Here is a 24731-nt window from a genome sequence, read left to right as displayed (position 1 = left end):
TATATAACATGGAGCCCAACAAGCAACAACTGGGGCTCAATTGTAGCAAAACCATAAAAGAGAAGGAAAAGTAGACTGCCCCCTAAATGGCGGCTTGCAAAACCTTGCGGCCAAAGGACGCATCCAAAGATGCTAACACACCCACTCTGTAAAACTTGTTGAACGTATGTACAGACGACCAAGTGGCCGCCTTGCAAACCTGCATCACTGATGCCTGAAACCCCAAAAGGGCACTCAATGCCTGCGTAGAGTGAGCCGTGACAGGGAAAGGAGGAACCTTGCCCTTAAGAGAATACGCCTTCACCACCGCCTGTCTGATCCATGGAGAGATGGTCGCCGCAGACGCAGCATGACCCCTACGGGGTCTATCCGTATTCACAGAGTTCGACTTAGGAAAGGACTTTTCCCCAGTGACCGTCTTGATCAAGTCATCCAACGAGGAACCAAAAAGGCGATCACCCTGAAAGGGAAGATCTGCCAAAAGCTTCTTACAAGCCTGGTCGGCCGACCAGGTCTTTAGCCAGATCGCACGTCTGATGAGCACACTTACCACTGACACTCGGGCCGCGAGCGGAAGAACGTCCAGGTTAGCATCGCATACAAATTGCAGAGTCTGCGATAATTGGTCAGCGAGTTCCAGGGCAGATGACAGTAACGGGGTTACCATCAGTGCCGCTCTCAGAGCCTTTACCCATTAAAACATAGTCTGAGAGACTAGAATGGTAGTCAGGGCAGGCCTGAGAATAGATCCCACTACCAGGTGAGACTAGACAGGTGTCAGAATAAGACCTCAATATGTCATTCAACCGGATCAGGGAAAGATGAGGATTCTGCCACCGGTAAAATCATGGTCTTGTGAATACTGCATATCTAGGGGGTCCACCTGAGGGGGGGACCGTCCATTTGCGTAAGATCTCTTTCTCAAACGGGTAGCGTCTAGCCAAACGTTTGGGAATTGCAAGCGTGCGATTAGGTTGCCGCCATTGTTCCTCCACTAAGGCAGACAAGACTTTGGGACAAGGGAAAACCTTGGCCGATTTCTTTGCCCTGAGGGATCCAAAGGATACCAAGGCTCCTTGCGATTCAGAAATCGCACCCGTGATTTTAGGGTGTCCCTCACTGAGGATATCAAAGCATCTACCACAGCATTTTCCTGTGCCAAGGCGGGTGTGGAAACATCCTCTTCCACTTCAGAAAAGTCTGAATGCGGGGACGCATCCTCCAAAAGGGGGTCTGCGTCGCCGGAGACCATATCGGCCTCAGAATCTGAGGTCTGAGATGAGACAGGCGAGGGCCGAGGGCATTTCTTAGTAAATGCTGCCGCAATTTCTTGCATCACAGATAAAGTCACATCATGAGCATCAGAAGCAGGCCTCAACGATACATAGGGGGTCGCAGACAACCTTGGGGAATCCATGTTAGACATATGGCCAAACAGTAGGATTGCACAGTAAGAATGTAAAGGCCAGTAAGGCCAGGGTAATTAAACTCCTCTAGAGTAGTTACCACATGGAGAACAAAGCAAGGTCCATCAGCAGCATAGAGATAGAAGGAAACGCCCCGCCCACAAGAGCCAGAAGCCCCTGTGCTGTTTTGTCTCCAGCATAATGGCCACCGGCATTACAGTGATAGGGATACCAAGGCAGGCTGCTGAGGCCTGTTGAGGCTGCAGGCCATGGCAAAATAGCGGCTTTGAGTCGATGAGCATGTGACCTTGGGCCTACCCTAGTAACAGGCCTGTGGTCCCTGACGGGTATCATCCCGGCGGATGAAACCCCCCCACCCCAAGGTTGCATTATGAGGCGCAACCATGTACCCCCCTCCGAGGTCTCCCCCCCACCATCCACTACCTGGTATAGCACCTGAGGCGACTTACATAGGAGACCCCACACTAAAAGTGTCCCGGGGGTCCGGAGCCCAGGGTAGGGAGAGGTCAGGGTAGGAGGGGAAGGTCCCAGGTGACCCCTCATAGTAGAGGAGGGTGGTAGGAGGTAGGGGTACCCAAGGGTCCTACTCACCTATGGAGGAGCCCACGTCCACCCCAGGCCCGCTAACCAGATGGGGGAACAGTACTTACCGGACCAACGCTGCTGAGGGTGGGCGTCCATCCTGACAGACTGCCTCTGCACAGCAGTGAGGGCGCTGTCGGCCAAGGGGCACGCTGCGACGCTGGCATGCCAGGTGTATGGATCCTGGCGGGGTGTTTTACCCGCAGGCCAGTCCCCGTCCCTGGGACTATAGTCGCTATGGAGACCCAGCGCAGAGCTATGGTCTGCAAGCACTCACTGGCACAAACTGGGAGACCGTAAGGCTCTCATATAGCCAGTCCGAAAGCCAGCTGGCATTCCGCAGGAACTGGAGTCAGCAGCAACAAAAAATAAAATAAAAAAGGTTTCCTTTAAGATGTTTAAAAACAGAGCTAGGACAAAAAGGTCCCAGCAGGGAGCTGCTTGGCCACTCCTAAGACCAGGCAGCTAAAACTGAAGATGCAACGGTGAGGCCAGGGGTAATAACCCAGGGACCCCCACCCCCCTGGGCGTGTCAAAGCATTTGGCTCTACCTGGTCACACCCTAGTGGGAGGGGCTTATTACCAATCTGTCTATGATTTAAAAGCAGCAGCTACGTCCATCGGTGGACGAAAGAGAAATCTGTTTTCCTCTAGACGTAAAGAGTACCCCCTTGTCCTCTGTGTGGACCTTAAAGTGAACTCAACACCAAATACACTATATGGACCCCTATGTATTTATACATGTTGATCATATCCCCCTTAATATCCTCTTCTCAAGAGAGAATAAATTCAGTTGCTCTAATCTTTTCTTATAGCTGAGCTCCTCCATGCCTCTTATCAGTTTGGTTGCCCTTCTCTGCACTCTCTCCAGTTCCCCCGATATACTTTTTGAGAACTGGTGCCCAAAACTGAACTGCATATTCCAGATGAAGTCTTACTAATGATTTGTACAGGGGCAAAATGATATCTCTCTCTCTGGAGTCCATGCCTCTGTTAATACAAGAAAGGGCTTTGCTTGCATTGGAAACCGCAGCTTGGCATTGCATGACATTATTAAGCTTACGATCTACCAGAACACCCAGATCCTTCTCCGCTATGGATACCCCCAGTTCTACTCACCTAGTATGTATGATGCATGCATATTCTTCCCCCCCTCCAGGTGCATAACTTTACATTTATCAACATTAAACCTCATTTGCCACATAGTTGCCCAATGAAACAGTGCATTGAGGTCAGCTTGTAAGTTGGAGACATCCTGTAAAGACGTTATTCCACTGCAAAGCTTGGTGTCATCTGCAAAGACTGAAATGGTACTTTTAAACCCAGACCCTATATAATTTATAAAGATATTAAAAAGTAAGGGTCCCAACACTGAACCTTGGGGTACACCACTGATAACCTTAGACCATTCAGAGTAAGAATCATTAACCACTACTGTCTGAATTCTATCTTTTAGCCAATTTTCTATCCATTTGCAAACTGATTCTTCTAAGCCTGTAGACTTTACCTTACGCATTAGCCATGTGTGGGGAACTGTGTCAAACACTTTTGCAAAATCCAAGTATACTACGTCCACAGCCACCCCTCTGTCCAAGGTTTTACTTACCTCCTCGTAAAAAGAAATCAGGTTTGTTTGATAACTTCTGTCTTTCATGAATCCATGCCGTCTGTTGCTTAAACTTTTTTTTTCTAGCAAGAACTCCTCTATGTATTCTTTTATTAAACTCTCCAGTATCTTCCCAACTATAGAAGTTAAACTAACAGGTCTATAGTTACTTGGCAAAGACTTTGATCCCTTTTTAAATATAGGCACTACATTGGCCCTACGCCTGTCCAGTGGTACTATTCCAGTCCTTAACGAGTTCCCTAAAAATTAGAAACAAAGGCTTTAAAATTAGCGCTCAATTCTTTTAGGATGCGTGGGTGGATGCCATCTAGACCAGGCGCCTTATCCACCCTTATTCTGTCTAAATATTTCTGGGCCATATAACTTTTGAGCCATTGTGGATCATTTGGGGCTGTGTCAATACTATCCTCATTATAGATAACTAGAAAGCTATGACACATCAACAATTTATGTGATCGGGGTAAACTCATGCGATACCCTTTACCTCATAGTGGTTGTATTCCTTCATCTGCAAGACATTGAGATTATTCTTTGTCCGGTTAATGAATTTGATCATTAGTTTAACATATGTATCCTGCTCCGAAGCAGTGAGTGAGGAGTAAAGAGGGTATGGTACACGTGGTTCTGGAAAGGGTGGAAAATTCTTTGTAGGAGGTGGAGCGACAGGAGGTGGAGCGACAGAAGATGGAGCGACAGAAGATGGACTACCAGCGACAGGAGACTGAAGATCTTGAGCCTCCGACTTGGAAGGTGCAGGATCAGGATCTGCAGATGCTGGTCTGAAAGGAAACAACAGGAGAGACCAAAAAAAAGTTAAAAGCAATGTTCATATACTAGGAAAGTAACGCATTTTCTGTTTAGGATGCAGCATAAGCTCTCTGTACTTATGTTCCCTGGTCTGCCCTGACATATACCCAGTACCTCTATTAAGCTTTCCTGCTCTATCCAAAATAAAAGAAATGTGGCTTGAGTTTTACTTTAACCACTTTAAATACTTGCCTACTGGGCACTTTTACCCCCTTCCTGCCCAGGCCAATTTTTAGCTTTCAGTCTTGTCGCACTTGGTTTGACAACTGCATAGTCACGTAACACTGTACCCAAGCAAAATTATAATTTGTTGTTCAACAGATGGAGCTTTCTTTTGGTGGTATTTTTTCACCACTGGGTTTTATATGATTTGCTTTAAAGGAAAAAAAAAAGGTTTCTTAGTTTAGGCTATAAAATATTGTAAATAAGTAATTTTCCTCCTGTACTGATGGGCGCCGATAGGCACTGACAGGTGGCAGGGATAGGCAGCACTGACTGGCATTACTGATGGGCACTATTGGGGCTACACTGATTTTCTGAACAGATCTCCCCTGTGAAGAAATGCCGCTGATCGGCTCTCCTCTCCTCACATACTGTTAGTGTAAGGAGAGGAATGCAAATAACCGGCATTTCCTTGTTTACATGTGATCTGCTGTGATTGGACACAGCTGATCAAACAGATAAAGAGCCTTGTCCTCAGCTCTATACCGAGATCGTTGATGCGCCATGTCCCAGGGACAGAGTGCACCACCGAATACCACACTGCGCAGCCGTGCAAAAGTGGCGACAGTGGGCCAACTTTGTAAGATGTGTCATCCCAGAATGAGAGCACCACCTTGCCCCTGTCAATTCACAATACGACGGACGGAGGTGGTTAAGACCAGGCCTTTTCTGTCACAGTGTAAAAATCTGCTTTTTTTGCTAGAAAATTACTTAGAATCCCCAAACATATTTTTTTTAAAGCAGAGGCCTTAGAGAATTAAAGTAGTGGGTATTGCAATTTTTTTTACGTCACACGGTATGTGCAGTGGTTTTTCAAGCGCTTTTTTTTTGGGGGGGGGGGGGGGGGGATACAAACATTTATGAATTTGAATGAATACACACAAACAATATAATACCCAATTTTTTGGGAAAATATAAAAGATGGGGTTACACCAAGTAAATATACCCAACATGTAATGCTTTAAAAATGTGCACACTTGTGGAACGGTGCCAAACAATGGTTTACTAAAATCTCCATAGGCAACGCTTTAAAAGCCTTTACAGGTTACCATTTTAGAGTTACATAGGAGGCCTGGTGCTAGAATTATTTCCCTTGCTCTGCCATTCGAGACAAAAAATTACTCACACGTGTGGTGCAATCACAGTTTACGTATGCATGCAAGACCAACAGCAGTGACAGGTCTTTATAGAGAGATCTGGGGCCTGGGGGACCGCAGGAGGGCTGCAACTAACGATTAATTTGTCTGTCGACTAATCTATCGATTATTTTTACGATTAGTCGACTAATCTATCGATTATTTAAATTTTTTGTTTTTTTGCTGAATTTAGTGTTTTTTTGATTAGCTAATTAATCCTGTAATTAATACAGACCCCTCAGTAAGCCCCCCTACCAGTACAGACCCCCACAGTAAGCCCTCCCACCCAGTACAGACCACTTAGTAAGCCCCCCTCCCAGTACAGACCCCTCAGTAAGCCCTCCCATCTAGTACAGACCACTTACTAAGCCCCCCCTCCCAGTACAGACCCCTTAGTAAGCCCTCCCACCTAGTACATACCACTTACTAAGCCCCCCCCCAGTACAGACCCCTCAGTAAGCCCTCCCATCTAGTACAGACCACTTACTAAACCCCCCTCCCAGTACAGACCCCTCAGTAAGCCCTCCCACCCAGTACAGACCACTTAGTAAGCCCCCCTCCCAGTGCAGACCCCTCAGTAAGCCCTCCCACCTAGTACAGTATGTACTGGGTGGGAGGGCTTACTGAGGGGTCTGCACTGGGAGGGGGGGGCTTACTAAGGGGTCTGTACTAGGTGGGAGGGCTTACTGAGGGGTCTGTACTGGAAGGGGGCTTACTAAGTGGTCTGTACTGTACAGACCACTTAGTAAGCCCCCCTCCCAGTACACTAGTACAGACCCCTCAGTAAGCCCTCCAACCTAGTACAGACCCCTTAGTAACCCCCCCTCCCAGTAGAGACCCTTTAGTAAGCCCCCCCTCCCAGTACAGACACCCCAGTAAGCACTCCCACCCAGTACAGACCCCTTAGTAAGCCCCCCTCCCAGTGCAGACCCCTCAGTAAGCCCTCCCACCTAGTACAGGGCTTACTGAGAGGTCTGCACTGGGAGGGGGGGCTTACTAAGTGGTCTGTACTGGGAGGGGGGCTTACTAAGTGGTCTGTACTGGGTGGGAGGGCTTACTGAGGGGTCTGCACTGGAAGGGGGGCTTACTAAGTGGTCTGTACTGTACAGACCACTTAGTAAGCCCCCCTCCCAGTACACTAGTACAGACCCCTCAGTAAGCCCTCCAACCCAGTACAGACCCCTTAGTAAGCCCCCCTCCCAGTGCAGACCCCTCAGTAAGCCCTCCCACCTAGTACAGACTGTACTAGGTGGGAGGGCTTACTGAGGGGTCTGCACTGGGAGGGGGGCTTACTAAGGGGTCTGTACTGGGTGGGAGGGCTTACTGGGGGGTCTGTACTGGGAGGGGGGCTTACTAAGGGGTCTGTACTGTACAGACCACTTAGTAAGCCCCCCTTCCAGTGCAGACCCCCCAGTAAGCCCTCCCACCTAGTACAGACCATTACAAGCCGGTGTAGCGCCGCAAATGTGACATGTCTAAGTAGCTGGGTGATCGGGGGAGGATGGCGAATGTGTGTTGCGGCAGAAGCTGTGGCAGTACAGGGAGTACAGGGGTGCTGGAGACGGTCAGCGCTCACCTCTCGTCTCCGGCGGGGGAATTTCACCCGGGCGGCAATGCTTCAAGTGGCGCGGCGGCCGGCCGGGGGCGTGTGACGTCACGCGTTGACGCATTTTCCGCACGTCGACGATTTTTTGTAGTCGACGAGTCGTGGCAGCCCTAGACCCCAGATCTCTCCTTTGCCCTATAAAGAAAAGCTTCTCATCACACCAAAATTGGTGTGATCATATGCTTTTTAAAAGTCAAAAATGACTTGTGTACATGCTAGGGAAATCAAAGTGACCAAATACTTGTTGCTTCTATGTTCTAATATCATAGAGGTGATCGGGGAAGATCTGGCCCCCAATCACCTCTGCGGTAAGTAAGACAGCGGAACTGTCGGCTGCAATGCTGGGCTACTTGCCGAGACCGGAGGGCCCGGAGAGTTTCCCTTGCTGCATGGGACTATTTTTCTCTATCAATCATATGAATTATTATAAAAAAACAGTAAAAAAGAAAAAAAAAATTTATACAAAAAGCTGAACTTCACAATTCAGCACATTGCTTATCTACAAGAAGCATCTGTGTTTACCCACCATCAAGTAATAGCACTATAAAGATTTAAGAAAGTGAATTTTGCACCTCTGATTACTGAATAAAGACCCCGATTTCATTGTATGGGACCGAAATAAGTGCTCATCTGTTTCCTTTTTCACTCACAAACTAGGATTCAGAATTATGCTAAGATTTCTCATTACAGCCCACAGCAGTGAAAAGTGAAGTGACTTGAGCCATGAAGAAAGGATAGGACATCAGGAGTACTTAGCACTAGACATTTCACAGCTGTCTTTCTACATAGGTGAAGATGTCCATCATAAAGCGAAAGCAGGGAACACAGCACATTAAATTATCATGGACAACAGAAAGATGCTGACTCAGGTGCTTCAGCTGTAATGAACGGCATACAAAAAAAGGTACTGTTATAGAACAATATTTTCAAATAGTAACAAAAGTAGAAGGAAAGGGACAGCACAGAACTCTAAACCAATGGGAAATGCACATATTTAGAAAATGTACATATTATAATTATAAATGTATCTTTGGTGAGAAAGTTCTTGAGCCAGATGGATGAGTGTCAAAGCTGTAATGTAATAACAATGATGCGTTATGTGACATCCTGGTCAGTTCATCATGTTAGAAAAGGGTCGTTACCCAAATCTAACCTATCCTAACATGTACATGTGAAAGACACCACATTCAAGTGTTTACATAGATGCAGAGCCCTGGACACCAACATGCATCCATTCCTTTATGAATGTAAAGGATCAGATGTGTAAGAAGATATGTACAGCTGCTGTGTTTATCAGCCTGTCATTGATTTTGAACAGACTGTTGGTTGCGGCTTGTTGTACGTTTTATACGTTCGAGAATATTATTCTGATTATTTTAAATTTATTACTAAAAGGCGATGTCTGAACTATCAATAGAATTATGACGCAGTGCCTCCAGCCGATTACAGCAAATAATTTAATAACTAAGAAAAACCCAATCAATTTTGTTCAGACACTCATAGTATACCACAGCAATTTTCCCGAGTTCTTTTTGATCGATTAATTTCTTTTTAAAAGCATATACCAATCTTAGTGAAACAGTCTACAGTAGGGAATATATATATATAAGAATATTTATTCGTCAGACATGTTTTTCACCATAAATGATCAGACTTGAGTGACAATAAAGAGATAACCTTACATAAAATCCAAACTTAATACGATAAATGCAATGTGATATTAGCTAAACGATGAAAGTAAAATAAAGCAAGATTACGTTTTTCCCAGATGTAGTATGAACCATAAATGAATGTTCTATATAGACTACAATTGTCTGCGAATTGCGAAGTCCGACAATCACTCCACTGCAGATGAAGCGAGAATAGGCCATGCAAAACGGGAGACTAATATGCCAATATGCGCTAAATCGGATATTAATAAAAATGTTATAAAAAGCAAAATCTTCTCTTAGAGAAAAATCTACATATGGTTAATACGGCTGGGATTGTAATCTTGTTACTCTTGAATATGAAATATAAAACATGTAAGGAAGAAAAGAAATGATAGTAAATAATAATCAAATAATTAGCAAGGTATATTTACCATACTTAAGATGGTGGTTAGCTTAAAATGGTCGTTACCAGAGTCCTTAAGATGGCTGCATTTCCAAGATGGTGGCCAATTAGGGAGGAGTTTCGTTGGCGTCCCTCCAAGTTTCAGGTACATGGTGGACCAAGATGGAGTCTGTATAGATGAGTCTATGCATAGCTGTAGTAGCGTGTGTGTTGTATGTGTAATGTAATGTGTCGTGATGCCCGATGTGTTATGTTGTGTCTTGTGTCTCCTATTACATCTGGGGTTCCTTTTTATATTGTGTTGAACAAAAGGGCAGTAAAAATTATCATAAGCCAAACCCAGTGGGAGGAACATTATTCCCATTGGTTGGTATTACTTAACCATTAACTGACGAGGTCATTGGGCGACACCACTACTGGTTAACCAAGATATGGGATATTAAAACTGTATAATTTCTCCATTTAAGATTATCATAACTAACAACATAATTTATCCATGCTCTCATCCTCTATACGTGTCCATCTAATATCCACCATGAAGTAAAGATTGGACCTGGTAACTGAACCTGGTAATACCATTGAATTAAGAACATTACTAATACAATATATATATATATATATATATATATATATATATATATATATATATATATATATATATATATATATATATATATATATATATATATATATAGGAAATTACTGATTTACCCATATACTTTACATTTAGTAGCAGTAAGAATGATATAGATACATGGACAGTTATATATATATTGCTACACAATAACTTGTATATGTAAACTTTACTACACATGGGTTATTTCCGATCAGAATATTATCCATTAAGGGATTATTATGTTAACAACAGTACATTGATGATTTGGGACTGGATTATAAAATATGGAAGAAATTCGGACCATTTTGACACTACTATATAATAGATATACTGTACTTCTCAGTAGAAGATTGTCATAACATTATAAGTTTCACAACCCCCTTTTGTATATGATGGGGCAAGGATGTTGTATAAGCTTATGATTATATGAATTTCATTTGAAGATATAGTTCTCATCAGTCTGTCTCTTTGATATCATTTAATTTTCAATGGACAATTGTCTGTATGACACAATCTTTACCACAAATTCTAGTCTTTGTCAAGGCTGATTTCCATTTGTTTGTCTTCTCATGATTGAGACAATAGTTTATCTGCTGGTGGATGGTTGAACACAGGTGTTATCCTGAATTTGAGTTTTGGTCATTGTGTGATAAACGTCTCATGGCCCGAACATAAAGTTTTATGATCTCTCTGGCTTTTCTTGTTTCATGACCAGGGAAGAATGTCTTATGTAAACCCCCGCCCCCCCCCAAGGCCGTTCACCTGGGTTAAGCAATTTAGTTGCCTGCATTTCCCGAACATTGTATTCAAAGTTCGTCAAACAAAATTACCTTTTGGGGGCAGATGACATAGCTTTTCATCTCAAAGTACATGTAAATAAAACCATCTCAACAATGGACGCAATGTGTGCTTCAAACTGAAAGGGTTTTGCTCAAACTGTAACAAGGTCAATTGAGGCCTTAAAGTTCACAATTCTTGACCTGTAATAATAAAAAATGTATTTCTATTTCGTACTGAAAGTCTAACAGGCTGTATGCAAAAGTTATGGCTCCCCCTAATGCACATAATCATGGGCCCTTGCAGGAGCCTCTCTCTTTCTGTGAAAGTGTCCTAAGCATTGTTAGGCTACATGCACATGAGAACATTTGCTCACACAGCATAAAGGCACTGCATATGTCTGGTGCATGGGATGTCCTAAAGGTTCGTATAGCTGCCCAAAGACATGAATGGGTGAAGGCAGCTGTCTGCAGCTATGCATTACTATTTGTGTCTAGCAGCGCAAATACAGAGACTTTAAGTGTTACTAAACCCACATCCGTAAAATTAGTCTGTATATGCAGTAAAGCATGCTTGTTATACTCACTGTGGAACCTAAGGGGTTAATCCTCTATCGTGTAAAAAGGCTGCTTGATCTTGTATACACAGATCCGCCTCTTCTTCCCATAAGTTCAGCACATGTCCAGATAAGACAGAGCCTATTGCTACCAAAAGTACCAATACCTGGTTTAATGATTATAGTATCACTGTGTTGATTGGCCAGTAAACTCGCCTGACCGAAACCCCATAAAGAATCTGTGGGGTATTGTCAAGATGAAGATGAGAGACACCACACCCAACAATGCAGATGAGCTGAAAGCGGCTATCAAAGACACCTGGGCTTCCATAACACCTCAGCAGTGCCACAAGCTGATCGCCTCCATGCCATGCCACATTGATTCAGTAATTTATGCAAAAGTAGCCCCAATCAAGTATTGAGTGCATACTATAATGTACATGGACATACTTTTCAGTGAGCCAACATTTGTCTATAAAATATATATTTTTTATTGGTCTTATGTAATATTCTAGCTTTTAGAGATGCTGAATTTTGGGTTTTTACTAGCTGTAAACCATAATCATCAAAATTAAAAGAAATGCTTGAATTATATCACTCTTTATGTAACACATCTAAATAAAATATATGAGTTTCACTTTTTGAATTGAATTACTGAAAAAAATTTACTTTTTGATGATATTCTAATTTTTTTCAGATGTACCTGTATATTTACTAAAAGAATTGCTTTTCCATGTTCTGTGTAAAGTGGGAGACCAGATATAGCGAATGCAGGATTTCGTAACACTTTAATACACCAAAACATTTAATGCTGACAGCTGTATGCACTAGGACATCCGAGGCAGAAAAAAGGCGCCCAATCAGGCTATATACAAGTTGGCACGGCGTTATGGCACTTCTATCCCCCTGAGGAAGCCACGTGACCCTGTGGCGTAACCTGTAGGGGAGGGGCCAAACTGAGGCATGCATTGTGAGCATACCGTTGTAATACTGTCTGATTGTCTTATACCTGCACTGTGAGGACTGAATGCTTTTTACAGTTTAGTGCACTCTAAGCACCAGGAAAATGTGAGCGTTTTCATATTTAGTGTTTAATTAACTGGTTGTTTTAAAAGATAAAGCACTATGTCCAGCTTTCTCTCTTTATGATTTGGAGAGAAGTGTAAGAGGAACGTTCTAAACTCAAGATTGCCATCAAAGGAGTGAAACAGCATAAAACAGATCCCCAGAGGGGGACAAAAGCACATAAAGACCATTGGTTGGTCTTATCCCCCAGGTGAGGGTACATCAGATGAGGGGATTATCACTAATGTATGTGTATGATTGGAGCACATAGTGGTGAACACTAATTAACCACTTAAGCCCGGGAAGATTTTACCCCCTTCCTGACCAGGGCCTATTTTGCGATTCAGCACTGCGTGACTTTAACGGATAATTGCGCGGTCGTGCGACACTGTACCTAAACGAATTTGACGTCCTTTTTTTCCCACAGAGCTTTCTTTTGGTGGTATTTGATCACCTGTGCGATTTTTTAAACATGAGCTATAAACAAAAAAAGAGCGTCAATTTTGCAAAAATAACAATATTTTTCAAATTTTTTTATATGAAATTCCCCAAAAAAATGTAAAAATTTAAATTTTTAAACATTTTAGGTCAATTTGTTTTCTGCTACATATGTTTGGTAAAAAAAAAAAAAAAAAATCGCAAAAAGCGTATTTTGATTGGTTTGCGCAAAAGTTATTGCGTTTACTAAGGGAAAGATTTTTGTCATTGTTGTTTTTTTTTTTAACGAGTAATAGCGGCGATCTGCGATTTTTTTTGCGGGACTGCGACATTGCAGCGGACAGATCGGACCCTTGACTGACATTTTTGGACCGTATAATCTCTATTCTTACACAGGGTAGAATTATAGGCGGCTTTGTTTACATTAGCCGCCTGCCTTTCTCCCGAGTACACGTGCGGGGGGGGGGGGTCCGTGAACGAACAGGGGCGTGCGCTCGCCCCCTAGAGCCTCACAGGCGAGCGACGTAGACCTACGTCACTTTGCCTGTGAGGGGCTGATTGACGCAGTAAATATACTGTGGGCGGTCGGCAAGTGGTTAAGGAAGCAGTCATTTGAATATGTGAACACAAGCCTGTTTTTTTATGAAAGATTGAGCATATGCAAGCAAATTCATACCAAAGGACACTTAATGGACTGATGCATGGTTTTTTTGATTTGTTAATGTTTTATATGATTTGATATGATATGCTTATTCTGATGCTATGCTAATCGATTTTTTTTTAAAATTTGAAATAAAAACTTTGAGTGTTATGCACAACATAATACACACAAACACATCTGGTATAGGAAAATATAACTCAAACATAGGTGACAAAAAAAAAATACTTTCCATATGAAACAAATTTCATAGATAATATAGTGAGCTGTTAAAGTACCAGTAGACCAGCCGAATATGGTTTCACGTAGAAATTGAAGTGTATACTTATCAGAGTCAGGGAATATACCTAACAGGCATTGAGCCGGATCCATAGTTACTGGCGAGCCCATCCGATCATGCAAGAACTGGACGACCTGCACCCAGAACCCATGGATGCAAGGACAATGCCAGATCAGGTGACCAAAAGTGCCAATAGACACACAGCACCTAGGACATTCAAAACCACGAGAGGGGTCAAATTTGGCCAACCTCTCAGGTGTCAGGTATACTCTATGCACAATATAGTTTATCAGACATTTTGGGGGATACATGTCCACAGGTCTCAAGGGTAGCGGTCCAAGCATCTTCATCTATTTCACCAACCTCCCCAGCCATTTAGTTTTAATAGAATGTGCAAGAAGGGATGCAGCCGGTGTAATTATCATATCGTATAAGATGGATATGAGCTGTTGTGGTTCATTCCCCTATAGCACTTCCAAAACCTCCAAAGGGGATAAGGTTGGGCAGGTGCCTACAAACAGAGTGCAAAGCATGCCACAATTGTAAATACCGAAAAAACAAAGTTGGGGAGATTAAATTCCAATTTTATTCGGTCAAAAGTTTTAACACTACCATTATCTATTACCTGAGATAAAAGATACATTCCTCCAGTTATCCAGAGTACAGGGTCCGGAACCTGGAGAAGTTCAGGTACAAGCCTATTGTACCACAATGGCGTATCGCCATGTAGCTCAGGGCAGTTTATTTTGGAGGCAGCTAGATCCCAAATCCTCTTGTGCTGAAAGAGAAGGTCAGAGCGTTCCAGAGGACCAGGTGTACCACCCACACCCCGCAAAACGGGTGTGGACCTTATCGGCCTACAGAATGGCAAACCAAAGAGAGGTATCTATATTGATCACCCCTATTGATATAAAAGTGTGATAACTGCGCCGCCAGGTAATATGCACCAAAATCCGGGGCAGCTAGGGCTCCCAGTGCGACAGGTTTCTGCAAGGTTATCCATGACAATTTGTGTCCCCATATAAAAAGGACTGTAACCATGTATCCATAATTTTGAAATATTTAAGGTGAATAAATATAGGCGAATGCCATAGTACATAAAGAATTTTAGGCAGTAGAATAATTTTGACCAAGCCCACTTGGCCCATCACACCCAATGTTACTCTGGCCCGTACCTGAGTTTTGTCTTTGGTCAATGAAAAAAGGGGTTCTATGTTTAGTGAATATAATCTGCCAAGGATCTAGACACCTGAATCCCTAGATGTTTCACAACACTAACCCTGACCAAAGGTAATTCAGCTTGTTTCGGGCAATGGAGGAAATAGATCTATGGGCAGGATTTGGGATTTATCCCATTTTCAGCCCCGAAAACCTACCAAAGTCTTCAATGATACATAGGGCTGTGAACAAAGAAGGACCAGAATCGTTCAGGTACAGCATAATGTCATCTGCATATAAGCCTATCTTCTCCACCAAAGATCAAGAGCACAATCCATGTATCTCTGAATGACTTCTTAGTGCGATCACCAAAGGCTCAACCGCTAATGCATAAAGAAGTGGCGAGATAGGACAGGCTTGACGCGTCCATCTTGACAATTGAAAGGACTCAAAGATACGGCCACTGGCCACCACTCTAGCCTGTGGCAAATGGTATAAGTTGGAAAGCCATTTGATTAAGTTTGGGCCAAAGCAAAATTTATGTAAGCATTGTCATAAGCATTGCCATAAGTATTGCCACTCAATCGAGTCGAAGGCCTAAGCTGCATCCAAGGCCACGACCACCCTGGAGCTTATTTGATTATGGCAATCTTAAGGTTCATAAACAAACGCCTGGTATTAAAGGCTGTATTTTTAACCGCCATAAAGCCGGTCTCATTCGAGTGTATAAGGGACAGGATATGCTAACCGATTTAAAGGGATACTAGCACATTAGCATTTGGAAGCTCGGCACCACTTTTGAATATAAATATGTAACAGAATACATATTGGCCTACATTTCTGAAGAAATTCGATTTTTTTTTAAACTTTTCAAAATTGTCAGCTTTCTTTTTTTTTTTTTTTTTTGCGCTATAAACAAAAAAAAATCAAGTGGTAATCAAATACCACCAAGAGAAAGCTCTATTTGTGGGGGGGAAAAAAATGATATAACTTTTATTTATATACAGCGTTGCATGACTACACAATTGTCAGTTAAAATAATGCCTTGCCGTAACGCATAAAATGGTCTGGTCATGAAGGAGGGGGGGGGGGGTTGGGGTAAATCTTCTGGAGGTCAAGTGGGTAAACACGCATGTTCTGCCATACAGAAGAACTTTAAATATTACCATGTCATGGAATTTTTTTTTTTTTAAACTACTTGTCCAAGGACTAAATTGGGGTCCCAATCTACTTGTCCCTCTTGACAATCTACTTTTCCTGAATAAAAAAAAAAAAAAAAAAATTTCCCAGGATGGAAAATATGAAAGGTTGATGTGTTTTTTAGACAGAGGTGCTTTTAGTAATGTGTGTGGCTTTTAAAAATGAAAAGGGGCTTTATGGCGACCGAAACTTTTTATATTTCCTTCTTTTTTTGCTAGAAAATTTCTTAGAACCCCCAAACATATTTTATTTAAAGTAGAGGCCCTAAAGAATAAATTGGTGGGTGTTTTGGGAAAAAATACACTTTTATTAATTTCAATGCAAAAAAAAAAAAAAACACACTACATAGCCCAACTTTTTTGGTAATATATAAAAGATGATGTTATATTAAGTAAATACGGAAGATACCAAACCTGTCACGCCTGTGCAACGCCAACAAACCACGTCAATTTTACTATCCATAGGCAACACTTTAAAAGCCTTTACATGTTACCACTTTAGTTTTACAGAGGAGGTCCGGTGCTCGAGTTGGTGCCCAAAATCTGATGTTCGCACATACCTCACGTGTGGGATGATCACGGTTTGTGTGTGCGGGACTGATGCAAAAAAAAAAAAAATAAATGATTTAACTTACAATGTCGTTTTATTTTTTTTAGCACTTTTATTGCTGTCATAAGGAATGAAAAAAACTTTCCTTGTGAAAGCAACAGGCAGTGACAGGTACGCTTCATGGAGAGATCTGGGGTCAATAAGACCTCAAATCCCTCCTCTGCCCTTAAAAACATTTGATCACACCAAGATTGGCGTGATCAAATGATCTTCATTTTTAAAAAATGGTGCCATTTACATCCTGGGAAACCGGACGTGATGTATGCTCATTGCTTCCAGGGTACTATATCAAAGGCAGACAGAGCAGTTCTAGTCTTTGCCTCTATGATTAGTTGGATGGAAGCTGCTCAAATTGGGTGTCACGCTGGGACGTCCCTATCCACTGCTTGTAAAAGCTATCCAGCGGCTAGCTAGCCTCTCGGATTGCTTTTTACAAGAGATCTCAGCACACTCAGCGGATTAGGAGGCCAGATTATCAGTGGGATCTTGGTTCCCTGTACAGTGGTCTTGCCCCTGACTAGCCCCACCTACCCCTCCATAAAGCCTGAAAGGCCTACCAACGGCCCCCTGAATAACAAACTGTCCGATCTATAGAGACACCATACATCCAGGTACATAGCAGAGAATGGACTACAACTCCCAGCATCTGCAGGGCAGAAGGTGCAGCCTGAACTCCGTCTCCGTGCTACCTGGCCCTCAGAACTGCATGTCCCAAGCATCAGGCGATAGGAATAGCACATTCTTGCCGTGTGCATGAGAAACCAACCGATAAACTTTTACTTTACCAACTGAGGTCTGTCAGCGTAGACCATAGCGTATGTGCCTGAATAGAAAACCGGTTACAGGGACATGTCCAAAAGGGTGGTGATTAATAGCGAGCACTCAAAATGGGCTTGGGTGGCAAGTAGATAAGGTGGTAAGGATCTGTCCTAGGACCAATGTTGTCTAATTTATTCATAAATGATCTAGAGGATGGGATAAATAGCTCAATCAGTGTTTTCTGACGATACAAAAGGTAAGCAGGGCAAGAACTAAACAGGATGTGAAAACCTTACAGGAGGACCTCGATAAATAATGGTTAATCAGTTCTGGTCACCAGTCTTCAGGAAGGATGTGCTGGAACTGGAAAGAGTCCAGACAAGGGCAACAAAGCAAATAAAGGGACTGGATGGAGGACTTCAGTTATAGGGAAAGCACTAAAAACGTAGTCTCTCTGGAGAAGAGACGTTTGAGAGGAGATAGGATAGCGATATACAAATATCTCACTGGTGACCCTAGCATAGGCAAGAAGCTTTTCAGTGGCAGGGAGTTTAAAAAGACACGGGACCATTCATTGAAACTGTGGTTTAACCTTAAACTGCATAGAGGGTTTTTTCCTGTCAGAGCAAGGAGGATTTGGAATTCCTTTCCACCAGCAGTGGTATCAGCAAGGAGTGTTTTTAGTTAAAAAAAAAAAAAAAAAAAAAACACACTTTTAGATGGGCATCTTAACGATCGCAACATACAGGGATATGGGAATTATTGACATTGAAAAAAAAAAAAAAACAGGTTGAACTGGATGGACTCGTGTCTATATTCAACCTTAACCACTTCCCGACCCTCATATAGTAAAATGACGGCCGCAAAGTGGTTGTCCTATCCCGGCTGGGTGTCATATGATGTCCAGCAGGATAGGCAGCTCTGCACGCCCCCGGGGGGCACACAGAGCGGCGATCGGTGATGCGGTGTGTCACCGAAGCTATTTTCAAAGAAAAAACACTTTTAAAGAAAAAAAAAAAAATTAAAGAAACTAAGACACTAGGTCCCAGCAGGGAAACCTAGCCTACTCCTGATGCTAGGCAGCATAAAACTGAAGGACAGTGGTAAATGGATAAGGATAACGGCTGAGGGACGGCCCCCTAGAGGTGTGCTTAAGGGTAGAAAGTTTTTTATTAACATTTAAAACTGCCTAGCTTGCTCCTGCAGAGGTCACCATTACCCACTTGTGAAGGCTGTATGAGGGGCTGCGACTGTCAGGAAAACGTAAGAGAAAAACTTTTTTTTTTTTTTTCAAAACTTTGTCTTTTTTTATGTTTAGCAAAAAAGAAAAAGCCTTGCGGTGATCAAATACCATCAAAAGAAAGCTCCATTTGTGGGGAAATAATGACATAAATTTGGTTTAGGTACAGTGTTGTATGACCGCACAATTGTCATTCAAACTGCAACAGTGCTAAAAGCTGTAAAATTGGCCTTGGCAGGAAGGGGGTGTAACTGCCCTGCATGGAAGTGGTTAAAGAGGAACTGCAGTCTGCCCACATATTTTGTAATAAAAATATATTTGGCATTCTGAGGCTTACCACTTTGCATATTAAATTTTATCTATACTGTGATTCTGTACTTGCCAAATATGCTGCAGAAATCTCCCTCCATTAAGTCTGGTTGCAGCCATTTAAAACTGTGGGCAGCTGAAGCTGCTGCCTGTTCACTTCCTGGATTTACACAGACACAAACATACAGACACTCTCACTCACACACGCTCACTCACTGCTGCTTGCCTGCATATTTCTCCTCTCTTATAGGATTCTCAACATCCTTAATGTTCTCCCTCGAAACGCGTTCGCCCTATGGACACCTTCAAGTTTGCCTGTCAATATTAAGCATCACGGTCCCGTGGTCTCTGGACAGCTGAAGGAACTCTCTCTTTCGCTTGCACCTAGCATACTTTTGTGAGTAGACTGCATGATGCGTTTTTAAAATTTGGCAATAAATATTTTATGGTATTGCACTAGGTCGGTGCGCCCTTCTCTTGTCACTGGCCCCCCCAAGTGTCAAAAATGTCAGTTAGGGGTCCGATCTTTTTGCTGCAATGTCGCAGTTCTGCTAAAAATTGCAGATCGCCATTACTAGTAAAAAAAATAAATAAATAAATAAAAATGACAAATCTTTCCCCTAGTTTGTAGACGCGATAACATTTGCACAAACCAATTAAAATACACTTATTGGGATTTTTTTTACCAAAAATATGTAGCAAAATACAAACCGGCCAAAAATGATGAAAAAACATTTGATTTTTAAATTTAAAATTTTTTTTATTCGGAATGTTATATAGCAGAAAGTGAAAAATACTGCTTTTTTTTCAAATTTGTCGCTATTTTTTTGGTTTATAGTGCAAAATCAAAAACCGCAGAGTCGATCAAATACCAACAAAAGAAAGCCCTTTTTGTGGGGGGGAAAAAAAAAAAAAAGGACATCGTGCAGTTGTCAGTTAAAGTAACGCAGTGCCAAATCACAAAAATGGCCTGGTCATTAAGGGGGCAAATCCTTCCAGTCCAGAAGTGGTTAAAGAGTATGTAGACCCAACAATTCATATTCCTGATATGTGCCTGCTGTACCAAGTACTTGTATGAGTAAATGGGATTTTTGACTTACCGTAAAATCCATTTCTCTGATGTTCATTGACGGAAACAGCTCCTGATCTTCTTAACCATTGGGTTATACTGCCCCACTACAGGAAGACACCAAGCAGGAAAGAAGTCTGGATCCACCTATTGGCAGTCACAGGGGGTATATTCCCTCTATCGGCTATAGGCACTCAGTTTAGTTACAAGCAGTGTCAGAAGAATTACAACTCCACAGAGGGGTGGGTGCTGTGTCCGTCAAACATCAGAGAAATGTTTTTTTTTGGCAAGTCAAAAATCCCATTTTCTCTTTCGTTCATTGACGGATAAAGCTTTATATCTTCATAACCGTTGGGACATCCCAAAGCAGTGTTAAACATGAGGGGTGGGAACAGCAAAAAAAATTCCCCCAAGGCTAAACAGTAGCCAATCAGGCAACAGGAGCTCAACCAAAACAACTGGAGCCTACCTGAAAAAAAACTACATCCTCAAAGAGGATCAGGACCACTAAACAGCAGCCTGCAAAACCTTGCTGTCAAAAGAATCATCTGCAGATGCCAACACATTCACTTTATTTAAACTTTGTGAAAGTGTGCACCAACGACCAAGTGACCTCCTTGCAAACCTGCGTCACTAATGCCCGATGACGGAAAGCCCAGAAGGCACTAAGCGCCCGCGTAGAGTGTGCCTTAACAGGAAAAGGAGGAACCTGACCTTTGATAGAATAGGGCCTGAATCACAGTCTGTCTGATCCATCTGGAAATGGTTGCAGAGGAAGTGACCAACCCTCTACGAGGCCCACCTGTGAGCACAAAGAGTCTGATTTCCTGAAAGACTCCGTAGCTGCCAGGTACACCCTAATTGACCAGACCAAATCCAAGGCAATTTCCTTCGGATGTTTAGGCCTGGGACACAGGAAGGGCAACACAATGTCTTCATTCAAATGAAAATCATACACAACCTTTGGAAGGAACGACGAACAGGGGCGAAGAACCACCTTATCTCTGTGAATCACCAGGTAAGGTGAACGACAGGATAACGCCGCCAGTTCCGACACCCTGCTTGCAGAGGTGATAGCCACTTAAAAGGCCACCTTTTGGAACAGCTTAAGCAGGGGAATCTCCTAACGATTCTCAAAGGGAGGCTTCTGGAGGACCGAAAGCACCAAATTGAGGTCCCAAGGCGGCAACAGAGCCTGCACTGGAGGAACCAAATGTCGGACAGCCTGAAGAAAAAAAAAAAAAGGTAAGCACAAGGGAGTGTGTGGCCAAAGGTCGTTGGAGGGAGACCACCAAAATCGACACCTGCCCCTTGATGGTACTCAAGACTAATTTCTGTTCAACCCCCCGGTGAAGGAAGGTCGAGATCCGAGCCACCGAGAAGGAGCGAGGAGGAACCCCAAGAGACTCACACCATGCATTGTACGTCTTCCACGTACGATGGTAGATCTTCCTAGAAATAGATTTCCTAGCTTTTACCAGTGTAGGAATCACCGACTCAGATAAACCTCGATCCTTCAGCACCTGGCGTTCAACAGCCAAGCCGTCAAAACCAGCGACTGTAAAGAAGGATGGAAGATTGGTCCTTGGGACAGCAGATCCTCCCGAGAGGAAGCTTCCAAGAAAGATTAGTGACCAGTCGCACCATAACGGCGTACCAAGCCTGGCTAGGCTAGTCCGGAGCCACTAAGATGAGCAGAATCCCTTCTTCCTTGATCCTGCGTTAAAAAAAAAGTCTTGGCAGAAGCTTGAGAGGAGGGAAAGCGTAAATCAGATGATACTGACCCCACTGGGCCACCAGCGTATCTATGGCATCCGCCAGAGTATCCCTTGACTGAGCCACAAACCTCTGCACCTGTTGAGCAGAGACGCCAACAGATCCACTTCAGGGGTGCCCCACCAGAGACACAAATGATAAAACACCTCCGGATGACGGGACCATTCCCCTTGGTCCAACGCCTGCCACCTGCCAGTTTTCCACCCTGGGAAGGTGTACAGCGGAGAGGGCTGGAACAAACCGTTCTGCCCACCTTGGAATACCAGGTATCTCCAGAGCCGCCAGGATACTTCTTGTGCCCCCTTGGTGATTGACATAAGCAACGGCCGTGGCATTGCCTAATTGAATACGCACTGGACAACCCTGAAAACGATCCGTCCAATGGTCCAGACACAGTCTGATCGCTCGAAGTTCCAAGACAGTGATCGGTAGTCTGGACTCTTCCAGTGTCCTGATCCCCTGAGCAGAATGCTTGCAGAGGAGGCCTCCCCAGCCGGACAGACTGGCATTCGTGGTGATCACTGTCCATACAAGGGGAGGAATGATTTGCCCAGCCGGAGAACGAAGCAACCATATCAGGGACTTCTTTGTTAACTGGATCTGATTGTCCAGAGACTGTGGAGTCTTGTCCCTTCGTATGGAATTGTGCAAACGGAACCGCCTCAAAAAGGTAGACACCATCAGGCTCAGCACCCACATGCAAGTCCGGAGGGACGACCATCTGTTGGACTGCAGGAGGCGAATTGCAGCCTGCAATTTCTGGAGTCTGTCCAGAGAAGGGAGCACTCTGGCTAAGGCCGAGTCCAGAGTCAGGCCCAGATAATCCAGATTTGTGGATGGAACCAGGGAAGACACCTGAAAATTCAGAATCCAGCCGAACTCCCGCAGAGTTCGTATTGTGATCTTCAGGTTTTCCATCAGAGCAGGAGGAGACTGCGCTCGCAGAAGGAGATCGTCCAAGTAGCCCAGTACCACGATCCTCCATTGACGTAGCATAGCTAGCCCCGGGGCTAAAACTTTTGTGAAGACCCGAGGAGCAGAGACGACACCAAAGAGTAATGCCATAAACTGATACTGCTCCTCTCCCACTGCAAAGCGGAGGAAGTGCTGGTGACTGGCACATCTTGAAATGGGAAGGTAAGCATACTTGATGTCGATAGAGGTGAGGAAATCCCCCTGATGCAGGAATGCTACCACTGTGCGAATTGACTCCATTCTGAACTTCTGCACCCGCACAAAGCAGTTCAGTACCTTGAGCTCCAGGATTTGACGCCCTTTTTCCTTCCTTCCTGGAAACTGAAAACTGGTTTGAGTAAAAACCCTGAAAACGTTCTAAAGTCGGAACTGGAGTGCGCATGCGCGCGGCGCCGAGTCAGGACATGATCTGACCGAGCTCCGCGCAACCCGCCGTCTTCACAGCTAAAACAGGCGGTAGAAGCTGGAGATCGGACCCACGGGCAGCAGCGGAGCATAGGCGAGGGTGAGATGCACCGCAGGAACCCAGGAGGGAGCAAAAAAAAGCAGTCCACGCCGGCATATCCTCCCGGCAAACAGCGCCTGTCGTCTCCAAGCCAGCCTCAGCCTTCACAGCGATCCAAGATGGCCGCGACCCGCGGCTCGGCTGCACGAGGCGGCCCGCTTCACAACAGCAGCGCCAAGCCACCAGCCTCCCCGAAGCTGGGGACCACCACTACAGCATCCCCCAGCGGAGCGGGGCACCCATCACCTGTGATCTCCGGGATGGCAGAGGTGAGAGATCCCTTCTCCTCCCAAGGGACCGGATCCCAATCCCCACAGGCCACATCCCATGGCTTCTCCCCATACCAGGCCTCACTAGATGGGGAGGTAGAGGGGGTTCCTTCCCCGACATCTTCCTTGGACAGACAGATGGCGGACATCGCGGAGTTAGCCCTGAGCCAGGGCAGCTCTGCAGCCCTCCCCCCTCCTCCCCAGCCCTCATATTCTGGGGACTCTGTGCTCATTGCCAGATTTTCGGCCCTGCTGCAACAGGAGCTTTCCAAGGCCTGTGCCACCATTGCTGCAGGCATGAAGGGGGACTTTCAGGAAATTGGAGGAAGGCTGGAATCTATAGAATCTAAAATGGATGGGACTGTTAAAAGAGTTAACCAAAATCATAAGCTGATTGTCACACTTCAGGATCAATTGGTCGAAGCCTGGCAAAAATTGAGGATCTTGAAAACAGATCTCGCAGATATAATTTTCGAATCAGAGGCCTTCCTGAGTCGGTTACTGATCTTGAACCGGCTATCCACAATCTAATGACTGATCTCATTCCGGAAATCTCCCCGCACCACCTGGAGCTTGATCGCTTCCATCGGGCCCTGACGGCACCGCGCTCTGATGGGTTGCCACGTGATGTCATTGTGAAACCCCATTTTTATAGGATCAAGGAAAAAGTCATGGCAGCAGCCCGCTACCGCAATGATGTCACTCTACTCGACCACCCCGTGCAGTTGTTCGCCGACATATCTCAGGCAACTATACAAAAAAGACGCACTCTGAAACCGCTACTGACTCATCTGATTAACCGCCAGATTAAGTATCGCTGGTCTTATCCTTTCAGGCTGTCTTTTTCATTTAAGGGGAGATCCTACTCCTTCTCCAATTTTCATGAGGGCGAGGATGTCCTTCTGGATCTGGGCATCATTTCACGGGATGCCCCCCCGGCCAGGTCCCCGCGGGGATCCCCGGAGGAGCCTTCGCGACCACTGTCGCCTTTGTGGTCACAGCCGGCCAAG

The 24731-nt window shown here is 44.3% G+C and overlaps 1 protein-coding gene across 1 annotated transcript in view; it reads right to left on the bottom strand.

Moving 5' to 3' along the window:
• ICE2 (interactor of little elongation complex ELL subunit 2) overlaps positions 1–24731 on the bottom strand; it is a gene marked incomplete at its 3' end in the record, with an annotated part of 175514 nt that overhangs the window by 130771 nt on the left and 20012 nt on the right. Inside the window, 1 exon segment of the mRNA XM_082253504.1 lies at positions 4121–4415. Coding sequence (XP_082109630.1) covers positions 4121–4415 — 295 coding nt within the window.

Source organism: Pelophylax lessonae (assembly GCF_965119305.1).
Source record: "Pelophylax lessonae genome assembly, chromosome: 4".
In the NCBI taxonomy this organism is placed as follows: Eukaryota; Metazoa; Chordata; class Amphibia; order Anura; family Ranidae; genus Pelophylax; species Pelophylax lessonae.
Note: the sequence above shows the minus strand (reverse complement) of the source record. Positions and strands in the feature narration are given on the sequence as shown.